Genomic DNA, 11,999 nt, shown 5'->3' with positions numbered 1-11,999 from the left:
GGAAAATTTGGGCCGGAAGTGAAAGTGGAAAAAAGTTGCATCCTGAAAGTCCTGGAGTTTTCGTCATCTTTGGGTTACCAATTAAACAATGTTTACCTTGCAGGGGAGAGAGTTCTGGCTAAGGATAAAGATAAGAGAGATAAAGATAAGAGATAAGACAATATCTAGTGTTGCCCCCCACCCCCATCCCATGTTCTTTTTTGCAATATTCAGGAGAAAAAGCGGCAACTGTTGAGTTCACCATTGTATTGTTTCTAGTTCATTTAGGGGACTACTGTGTATTAAAACAGTAACTGTACATCACAATTTGCTACTCTCTTCTTTGTTAGTGAACTTAAGAACCACCTGGAAATGTATTATGCACAATCATTCCTAATATAGTTCGTGTAAGTTGGTTGCCCGAAACTTCAATAAGTTGCTTATTCTCCTTAGTGATTTTCACCATGTCCTCACACCTCTATTATATCCATAACATTTTTCTTTTAATCAATTTACCTCTTACACTTGAATGGGTTTCTTTTAAAAGAAGAAAAAAAAATGTATTATTTTCTATAAGTGGAAAAAGAGCTGTTACCTGTCACAAATTTAAAAGTAAAAATAAGTATAATTAATTAAAAATGTGATTCAGTTTCAATAGATGTTACCTGACAAAGGCTCAGAATCTTTCTTGATTAAAACTGGAAATTAACAAACATTAAGGAATTTTAAGACAGCACCAAAGTGAGAGTTTAATTCTTGACATAATCAGAAGTATTGAAATAAAATTGAGAGGAGAAAATTTTCTCTGTATGGTTCAGTGTCCTTACTGTCATGTCTGTGTCTCACCTAAAATTATCTTGGTACCTTCACTAGCCCCACATTTTGGGAATACTGCAGTATGTTAGGTAGTTGACATTATACTCTTAGATCCACAGATGAAATACATATTTACTAGAAAAATACTGAACATCACTGTGTCATGTAATGTGCTGGATGTGGAAACTCAGACAAATTAGACAAATTGTCTGAAATTGTATAATAGGTAAATGGAAAAAAATTTATGTTTGAATCCAGATTATTAAAAACCAAAGCTCAAATCTCTATAATACCTTTGATAACACAAGATGATTTAGCATTCAACCTGGGGATAAAGAGGAAGTGGAATCACTGAAGTTTCAGAGTTGAGGTTTCTTTTTTTTTTTCCCCCTGGGCCTTGAAGGTTATAAAGTTTTTCTGAAAGAGATAACTGGAGCCTAATCAAGCAGAGTGATCATTTCCAGCATAATTGCACATACTAAATATATACTTTGTATATATCAACTCATTTAATCCTTACAGAGAACGCTAATGCAGGTACTCTTATAATTCTTTCTGTAGTGCACATATCTGAGAAAAAAATATGGCGCTAGCTTTTTAAGTAACTGCCTAAATCATACATTTAATTACTGGCCTCAGCATCTACACCCTTAACCATGCCAAAAAAGCTCTGCTGAGTGAGGATAAATGAGTAAAAAGGTATGACATATTGAGTTAATACTGAGAAAAGAAACACGGCCAGAATTTGGAACAGTGGCATTTTATTTGAGGCAAGGATTTCTGAAGAGCACACATAATTAAAAACTCACATAAGCCAAGGCTTATTTCCCCATAGAACGAATCTTTAATGGAGAAGCTACAGTCTTGCATAGTACACTAAACCACAGCTGTTTTGCTTATGCTTTTAAAGTCATTTAAAGGGTCTATTTGTTTGCTAAGGCTGTAATAACAAAGCACTGTAGACCAGGTGGCATAAACAAAGAAATTTATTTCCTTACAATTCTGGAGGCTACAAGTTCAAGATCAACATGTCAGCAGTGTTAGTTTCTTCTGAGGCCTCCCTCTTTTGCTTATGAATGACCATCCTCTCCCTGTGTCTTCACGTGGTCTTTTCTCAATACCTGTCCATTCTTTATCTCTTCTGATAGGGATATCAGTTGTACTAGATTTGGGCCCACTTTTGGAGAAGGCAATGGCACCCCACTCCAGTACTTTTGCCTAGAAAATCCCATGGACGGAGGAGCCTGGTAGGCTGCAGTCCATGGGGTCGCTAGAGTCTGACTGAGCGGCTTCACTTTCACTTTTCACTTTCATGCATTGGAGAAGGAAATGGCAACCCACTCCACTGTTCTTGCCTGGAGAATCCCAGGGACAGGGAAGCCTGGTGGGCTGCAGTCTATGGGGTTGCACAGAGTCAGACACGACTGAAGCAACTTAGCAGCAGCAGCAGCAGCAGCAAAGTTATTGAAATCATACAAAATCTGTTCTCATATCACTTGGAATTATTTTACAGCTCAATATCAAAAGACATTTTAAAATAACCCACATATTTTCAAGTGCAGTATGACTTTTACCAAGAGAAATCTTTAAGCCATTGAAATCTCAATAAAGTTAGAAGACTGAAAAAATAGAGTGTACTTGCAGAGAAGAAACCATTTAAATGAGAAATTAATATCAAAATGAGAAATTACTATCAAAAATACTTTAAAAATCCCATGTATTTGAAAATTATGTCCACTTTTAAATGATAGCTGTGTCTAAGATGCCACAAGGAAATAGAAAATATTTGTAGTAGAATGAAAATGTAGAGAGTTTACCAAAATTTGTTGCATACAGCTGAAGCTGCTCAAAGCAATTAAATGCATTGTGGAGTCTTGAATAAGGTATGAAAACAAATAATGGACACTAGCATAAAATTTTTTGAAATTTGAACAAAATTTGTACTTTAGTTAATAATACTCTATCACATTAATTTTTAGCTTTTTTTTTTTTTTTGCAACATGGTATTTCTTTATATTCTCAGAATTGAATTGGAAATTTTAAGCCTTATTCAAAAATTTTAAAAAATCACTTAAGATAAACTTTCTAGACGTCTAGCGGTAATACTAGATGCCAAAATACACGGAACTATAACAAAGTTTTGAGTGAATGTAAATTAGATATCTAGCATTCTATCCAAACTAAATCAAACAAGTAGAATCAAAATGTCATAAGTGTTTTAGCTAGGCAAAAATTCATAAGTTTTCTAAAATATATATATTATACATACTATTTATATACATGTGTATGTATACAAAAGCTTTTCTACTACTCTTGATAAAGACTTGAGAAACATAAAAAAGAGAGATGGAAAACACAAACTAAATGTAATAGAAGCACTGAATATGAAATAGAAAAAATCAAAATAAGTAAAAGTAAAAGATCATCATATAGTCTAGTTGTTTTTAAACATGTCTGCTCATTAGAAACATGTGGATAGAGAACTGACTTATGGACATGGGGAGAGGGGAGGAGAGCGTGAGATGTATGGAGAGAGTAACATGGAAATTTACATTATATGTAAAAGAGATAGCCAATGGGAATTTGCTGTATGTCTCAGGGAACTCAAACACAGTCTCTGTATCAACCTAGAGGGGTGGGACAGGGAGGGAGATGGGAGGGAGGTTCAAGAGGGAGGGGACATATGTATACCTATGGCTGATACATGTTGATGTTTGACAGAAAATAACAAAATTCTGTAAAACAATTACCCTTCAACCAAAAATAAATAATTTAAAAAAAGAAACATGTGGAGCTTTGGAGGAAAAAAAGCAATACCTGGGCATTTGTATTCTTCAGAAAATTCCAAGATAATGCTGATATTCCTCTGAATTTTAAAATGTAAAGACAGATTTTTCCACTAAATGGTAGTTTTGGTGAAATAGAATTCTATTATTTTCTGTCAACCAACCATGACACAATGGTATTAAGTGAATAATAGTTAAATAATCACAATAGTAAAAGATGTTTATTAGTTTTCATAATTAATAGTCAGACAAAATGTAAAAGATAATTATAATTGCAAGCCATAATGGAAACATGCCTAAACTAACAATATAAAATAATTACATACAATTTGGGATAGTAAGTAGGATGATGTGGTAAGTGCAAGTGCACACATGCACGTGTTTTTATCTGCCCAACCAGTCTATGTCTTTTGATTGGTGCATTTAATCCATTTACATTTAAGGTAATTATTGATATATATGATCCTATTACCATTTTCTTAATTGTTTTTGGTTCATTTTGTTTAGGTCTTTTCCTTCTCTTGTGTTTCCTGCCTGAATAAAAACCCTTTAGCATTTGTGGTAAAGCTGGTTTGCTGCTGGTGCTGAATTCTCTTAACTTTTGCTTGTCTGGAAAGCTTTTAATTTCTCCATCAAATCTGAATAAGAGTCTTCCTAGACAGAGTATTCTTCCTAGATAGGTTGTAGGTTCTTGTCTTTGATCACTTTAAATATCTCATGCCATTCCATTCTGGCTTGTACTGTTTCTGTTCACAAATCAGCTGATAACCTAATGGGAGTTCCCTTGTATGTTGGCATTCTTCCCTTGTTGCTTTTAATGTTTTATCTTTGTCTTTAACTTTTGTCAGTTTGATTACTATCTGTTTTGGTGTATTCCTCCTTGTGTTTATCCTGCCTGGGACTCACTGTGCTTCCTGGATTAGATTGACTATTTCCTTCTCCATATTAGGGAAGTTTTCAGCTATTATCTCTTCAAATATTTTCTCAGATCCTTTATCTCTTCTCTTTCTGGGACCCCCTATAATGCAAATGTTAATGCATTTAATATTGTCCCAGAGGTCTTTTAGACTGTCTTCATTCCCCCCCCACTTCCCTGCTTTTTTTTTTTTTTCTATATTCTGTTCTGTGGCAGGCAGTGATTTCCACCATTCTGTCCTCCAGGTCACTTATCCACCCTTCTGCCTCAGTTATTCTGCTATTGATTCCTTCTAGTGTATTGTTCATCTCTGTCTATTCTTTACTTTTTCTAGGTCTTCATTAAACATTTTTTACATCTTCTCCATTCTGTCTCCAAGATCTTAGATCATCTTCACTATCATTGCTCTGAATATTTTTTCTGGAAGGTTGCCTAGCTCCACTTCATTTAGTTGTATTTCTGAGATTTTATCTTTCTGAAATTTTATGTCCCTTCATCTAAGATTTATCTCTCATTTGTCATCCTGATTAACTCTCTATAATGTGTTTTTTGTTCTAGCCACTGTGGGATTGTGGTTCTTCTTGCTTCTTCTGTCTGCCCTCTGGTAGACAAAGTTAAGAGGGTGGTATAAGCTTCATGATGGGAAGTACTGCTGGTAGGAAAAACTAGGTCTTGTTCTGGTGGACAGGGCCTTGCTCGGTAAAACTTTAATCCAGTTATCTGCTGATGTGTGGGTGCTCCCTCCTTTTTAGTTGTTTGGCCTGAGGCAATAAAGCCCTAGGGTCTACAGGCCCTATGGTAGGGTTAATGGTGACATCCAAGAAGCTAGAGGACTTATACCAAGGTGTATCTTCCAAGGGCTGCTGCCAGTGCCCCCATCCCTGTGGTGAGCCCCTGCTGACCCACACCTCCGCAGGAGACCCTCTAACACTAGCAGGTAGGTCTGGTTCAGTTTCCTATGGGGTCACTGCTCCTTTCCCCTGGGTCTTGGTACACACTAGATTTTGTTTATGCCCTCTAAGAGTGGGTGCTCTGATTCCCCCAGGCTTGTGAAAGTCCTATAATGAAATCCCACTGGCCTTCAAGATCATATTCCCTGAGGATTTCCAGTCCCTTTGCCAGATCCCCATGCTGGGAAGCCTAACATGGGGGCTAGAACCTACACAACAGTGGGAGAACTTCTTTGGTCTTACTGTTTTCCAGTTTGTAAGTTGCCCATGTGGCAGGTATGAGATTTGATTTTATCATCCTTGTGCCCCTCCTACCATCTCTTTGTGGCTTTTCTTTGTTTTTGAATGTGGGGTATCTTTTTCTGCTGGGTTCCAGCATCCTCCTGCAGATGGTTGTTCAACAACTAGTTGCGATTTTGGTGCTCTGGCAGGAGGAGATGAGCTCATGTCCTTCTACCCCACCACTGTAAACTGGAAGCCCCAAGAATTTGTCTTTAAATGTGGTCAAATTCTTAGGTGTACTAAGGGTTAGACTTCAACATATGGACCTTAACACTCACTTCAGCCCATAAGAAAAGAAATAATAAAAAATAACATGTAAACAATTTTATCATCAGTAAATTTTGTTTAAAAGTTATTGATATTATGGAGCATTTTAACATTCAGTTCAGTTCAGTTCAGTTCAGTTGCTCAGTCATGTCTGACTCTTTGCGACCCCATGAATCACAGCATGCCAGGCCTCCCTGTCCATCACCAACTCCTGGAGTTTACCCAAACTCATGTCCATTGAGTCAGTGATGCCATCCAGCCACGTCATCCTCTGTCGTCCCCTTCTCCTCTTGGCCCCAATCCCTCCCAGCATCAGAGTCTTTTCCAATGAGTCAACTCTTCGCGTGAGGTGGCCAAAGTATTGGAGTTTCAGCTTTAGCATCAGTCCTTCCAATGAACACCCATGACTGATCTCCTTTAGAATGGACTGGGTGAATCTTCTTGCAGTCCAAGGGACTCTCAAGAGTCTTCTCCAACACCACAGTTCGAAAGCATCAATTCTTTGGTGCTCAGCTTTCTTCACAGTCCAACTCTCACATCCGTATATGACCACTGGAAAAACCATAGCCTTGACTTGACAGACCTTTGTTGGCAAAGTAATGTCTCTACTTTTTAATATGCTATCTAGGTTGGTCATAACTTTCCTTCCAAGGAGTAAGTGTCTTTTAATTTCATAGCTGCAGTCACCATCTTCAGTGATTTTGGAGCCCAGAAAAATAAAGTCTGATACTGTTTCTACTGTTTCCCCATCTATTTCCCATGAAGTGATGGGACCAGATGCCATGATCTTGGTTTTCTGAATGTTGAGCTTTAAACCAACTTTCTCACTCTCCTCTTTCACTTTCATCAAGAGGCTTTTGAGTTCCTCTTCACTTTCTGCCATAAGGGTGGTGTCATCTGCATATCTGAGGTTATTGATATTTTTCCCGGCAATCTTGATTCCAGCTTGTTCTTCTTCCAACCCTGCGTTTCTCATGATACACTCTGCATATAAGTTAAATAAGCAGAGTAACAATATACAGCCTTGAGGTACAACTTTTCCTGTCTGGAACCAGTCTGTTGTTCCATGTCGGGTTCTAACTGTTGCTTCCTGACCTGCATATAGGTTTCTCAAGAGGCAGGTCAGGTGGTCTGGTATTCCCATCTGTTTCAGAATTTTCCACAGTTTATTGTGATCCACACAGTCAAAGGCTTTGGCATAGCCAATAAAGCAGAAATAGATGTTTCTTCTGGAACTCTCTTGCTTTTTCAATGATCCAACAGATGTTGGCAATTTGATCTCTGGTTCCTCTGCCTTTTCTAAAACCAGCTTGAACATCTGGAATTTCATGGTTTACGTATTGCTGAAGCCTGGCTTGGAGAATTTTGAGCATTATTTACTAGCATGTGAGATGAGTGCAACTGTGTGGTAGTTTGAGCATTCTTTGGCACTGTCTTTCTTTGGGATTGGAATGAAAACTGCCCTTTTCCAGTCCTGTGGCCACTGCTGAGTTTTCCAAATTTGCTGGCATATTGAGTGCAGCACTTTCACAGCATCATCTTTCAGGATTTGAAATAACTCAACTGGAATTCCATCACCTCCACTAGCTTGTTCATAGTGATGCTTTCTAAGGCCCACTTGACTTCACATTCCAGGATGTCTGGCTCTAGGTGAGTGATCACACCATTGTGATTATCTGGGTCATGAAGATCTTTTTGTACACTTCTTCTGTGTATTCTTGCCACCTCTTCTGAATATCTTCTGCTTCTGTTAGGTCCATACCATTTCTGTACTTTATCAAGCCCATCTTTGCATGAAATATTCCCTTGGTATCTCTATTTATTTCTTGAAGAGATCTCTAGTCTTTCCCATTATGTTGTTTTCCTCTATTTCTTTGCATTGATCACTGAGGAAGGCTTTCTTATCTCTTCTTGCTATTCTTTGGAACTCTGCATTCAGATGCTTGTATCTTTCCTTTTCTCCTTTGCTTTTCGCTTCTCTTCTTTTCACAGCTATTTGTAAGGCCTCCTCAGACAGCCATTTTGCTTTTTTGCATTTCTTTTCCATGGGGATGGTCTTGATCCCTGTCTCTTATACAATGTCACAAACCTCCATCCATAGTTCATCAGGCACTCTGTCTATCAGATCTAGTCCCTAAAAAATATTTCTCACTTCCACTGTATAATCATAAGGGGTTTGATTTAGGTCATATGTGAATGGTCTAGTGGTTTTCCCTACTTTCTTCAATTTAAGTCTGAATTTGGCAATAAGGAGTTCATGATCTGAACCACAGTCAGCTCCTAATCTTGTTTTTGCTGACTGTATAGAGCTTCTCCATCTTTGGCTGCAAAGAATATATCAATCTGATTTTGGTGTTGACCATCTGGTGATGTCCATGTATAGAGTTTTCTCTTGTGTTATTGGAAGAGAGTGTTTGCTATGACCAGTGCATTTTCTTGGCAAAACTCTATTAGCCTTTGCCCTGCTTCATTCTGTATTCCTAGGCCAAATTTGCCTGTTACTCCAGATGTTTCTTGACTTCCTCCTTTAGCATTCCAGTCCCCTATAAAGAAAAGGACATCTTTTTTGGGTGTTAGTTCTAAAAGGTCTTGTAGGTCTTCATAGAACCATTCAGCTTCTTCAGCATTCCTGGTTGGGGCATAGACTTGGATTAGTGTGATATTGAATGGTTTGCCTTGGAAACGAACAGAGATCATTCTGTCGTTTTTGAGATTGCATCCAAGTACTGCATTTTGGACTCTTTTGTTGACCTTATGGCTACTCCCTTTCTTTTAAGGGATTCCTGCCCATAGTAGTAGATATAAGGGTCATCTGAGTTAAATTCACCCATTCCAGTCCATTTTAGTTTGCTGATTCCTAAAATGTTGACGTTCACTCTTGCCATCTCCTGTTTGACCACTTTCAATTTGCCTTGATTCATGGACCTAACATTCCAGGTTCCTATGCAATATTGCTCTTTACAGCATCGGACCTTGCTTCTATCACCAGTCACATCCACAACTGGGTGCTGTTTTTGCTTTGGCTCCATTCCTTCATTCTTTCTGCAGTTAACAGTAGGTATTACAATGTTTCTACCAAGTGTGCTGTCATTCTAGTCAGAATCACATAACTCACAAAGTCAGCAGGGTGTTCTCCAAAGGAAAAACTAGGTTCTGACAGGAAAGAAAAATGAACCTGGATACTGGGGAGCAATAAATGCCTATTACAAGAATTAGGAATAAAGGATAAAGCCCAAGAAAGTGCATTCCTAAGTGCACAAATGCCAAGAAAAATAGATCTTTATTCCTGAAGGGAATTAACCTTTCTGTGACTACATTTGTCTTAGAAAATCACATTAGCATCTAGCTATCATCTGCTTAATTTTCTGCTTCTCTGACATCTCTTATTCTTTCTTTGTGAATCATTACTTGCTTATTAATTTTCCCATTCTAATTGTTTTGATTCTTAATATTAGTTTTAGATTTATTAAATGCTTAAAATAAATATTCATTTATTTGAAAGGGAGTTAGTTATGTTTGGAACAGTATCTTTTCCAAAATTTTGTGATTATTTCTCTTTGACAGTTGTGGAACATTTTCTTTCTTGCTCCCAAGGAAAAAAGTTATCACATTAAAGAGAAGAAGAAGAATAAACTCTTTTAAAGTTATACTAGGAAGATGAAAAAATATACAACTGTTCAAAAAAAAGTTTAAGACTCTACTGAAAAGAATCTCTGTAGATTGCAGTAGATTTAAACTTACAATCAAATGTGTGAGCAGAAATTATTGTTGTTGCTGACAAGTGTAATCATAATAATCATAACTAATAATATTTATTGAGTGTTTGCAACTTGCCCCGGCCTGTGTTAACTGTTCCTATTCAAAATTCTATTTAATCCTCACATTTTATACACATTTATATATACATGTACATATATGTTATATTTACCTTGATTTAGGTATATTATGAAGTTTAAGTATATTATGGAACACAGAGAAAAATAAAATTAAGTTGATGAGATCAAGATAAACTACATACTACCTAAGAGATAGGTAAAAATTTTATTTTTGTTTTATGCATGAGGGAGCTGAGGATCCTTGCAGTTAAATAACTTGTGGCAGAATATATGTAATTCCTAGGAAATTTTTCTATAAAAATTAATTATATCAGTAGGGTAAATTTATATTGTATAAAAATTTATTACATTTTGAAATTATTATTATAATAATGTACTAATTAACTACCACTCATATTAATTTTCACAATTTCAGGTGTATATTATGTTTTTGCTAACATTTACTTGCTATCAAACTGAAAACTTGTAAGTGTTCAGTAATAATTCTGCTAGATTCCGATTTTTCTTCTAAAACAAAAGTGGAAGCTAATAAGAAATAGCCAGATTAAAAGTCAAGGATAATTATGTTCATATTAATGAAAGAAAACGCTGTAATTTTCTTTTCGTGTCATGGGACATGTTGAACTCCTTAAAACTCATTCAGTGAAGCAGAATTTTATGCCCACTTTCATGTGACTGTGGCTCATAAAATAGAAGCAGCCTGGTCTTTAAAGGGCAGATGATCTTGAACAAATCTTATATGGTATTAGCAAAAGGAGCACGTACAGAACACTAAGCAAAATGTATTTTTAAAAAATTAATGGAACACAACATGTATTTTTTCTGCCTTAATAAGAGTAGTAATTTATAGTATAAATACATTAAACTGAAATATAGACTGCCAAAATAATTACCTGATAAACACTGATAAAAAAACAACCCATTTCTCTGTCAGCAGAGGTAGAAAATTATGACATATCCCTTGGCTCATTAGAAGCTCTGTTTAGCTGAAAAATATTTGCTGGAGGTTGTAAATAAATATTGTTTAATATTTCCAAACAGATACACCCTAATATCGGCACTTTAGATAATCATAAGTAGTCTTTTAAGAGATGAAAAGTAATGAAAGGAAATGGGGTTGAGACAACTGATTTTCCACGTTTGATCTGTTACATATTAAATGTGTGACTGTGCAGAAGTCACTTAACCTCTTGGAGCCTCTATTTTTATATTGAAAAATTGCAGTAATGAATGACATAATCATATGTTATGCTTAGATTTACACAATTGAAACACTGGTTTCTGAGTAAGCTAAATTAATAGTAGTGATCATTCATCCATCTATGTAAACTTTCATCCTTTAACATAAATATGTATGCATAATTGTCAGATAGAGGGCAACTTGTTTCAGATATAGCTGTTGACCAACTCACAGTCTTTTGACATTTGACAGATCACCAGAGAGATTAAGAAATTACAGATGGAAATTCTTCTTATTCCCACTGTGAGTTGCAGTCAGCAACCACAAAAGAAACTTTGTCCCTATTTGGCAAGTTACTGTGCCATTAATGGTATGACTTTTACAGTCTTGATTATGTAAACATGTATGACCACCTACTGGATCTGCTACTTTAAAAGGAGTATTTCACTTTATTGAATAGAAGTCTAAGTGGGAGAACAGAGGAGTATACATTGCGGTGATGACAGTTGAGATGGAGAGAATTAGTTAGTTGGAGATATGTTTTAGAGATAGAATCTATACAATTCACCAAAGGATTAGATAATTTCTGATTCGAATGAGTGGCTTGTGATACCATCTCCCGAAATGGAGAAAAGAGTGTTGGGTTGGAGAAGGTAGAAGGTAAAAGAAAAGTTTGGATTATGTTAAATTTTGAATTGTCTATATGATATGAAATAGTTTGAAGCTGAGAAGATAGGCAAGGGCTGCATATGTGACATGAGGAACTCTCTCTATACAGATGGTTTATCAAGCCAGGGGAGTGGATGAGATCACCTTAGAAGAAAGTTTAGAGAGAGGACAGAGAAAAGGGAGGAAAGATAAAGGGAAGGAGAAGGGGAAAGGAACAGAAACTGGCTGTGAATAGAATGTGGTGCTCTTTACATCAGGTGAGAATCCTTATTCATATTATCCAGCTTTTTTGATCATTCAGAACCCAGAAATAAGTAT

General features: G+C 36.4%; 1 protein-coding gene across 4 annotated transcripts in view; it reads left to right on the top strand.

The window, feature by feature from the left end:
• Positions 1–11,999, top strand: part of YIPF7 (Yip1 domain family member 7) — an 85,920-nt gene that overhangs the window by 34,821 nt on the left and 39,100 nt on the right. The window contains exon 1 of one of the 4 annotated variants that reach the window (XM_061420054.1): positions 5,290–5,434. The exons of 2 other annotated variants lie outside the window; for them this stretch is intronic. In XM_061420054.1, the coding sequence (XP_061276038.1) occupies positions 5,293–5,434 (142 nt within the window). In that variant the 5' untranslated portion in view covers positions 5,290–5,292. Of the gene's footprint in view, positions 1–5,289; positions 5,435–11,999 lie in introns of those variants that run through there. One more of the 4 variants, XM_061420059.1, reaches the window with a different exon arrangement.

This window comes from Bos javanicus, chromosome 6 (assembly GCF_032452875.1).
Source record: "Bos javanicus breed banteng chromosome 6, ARS-OSU_banteng_1.0, whole genome shotgun sequence".
NCBI classification, from domain to species: domain Eukaryota; kingdom Metazoa; phylum Chordata; class Mammalia; order Artiodactyla; family Bovidae; genus Bos; species Bos javanicus.
The sequence above is the reverse complement of the archived record's forward strand: the minus strand, read 5'-3'. Positions and strand labels throughout refer to the sequence as shown.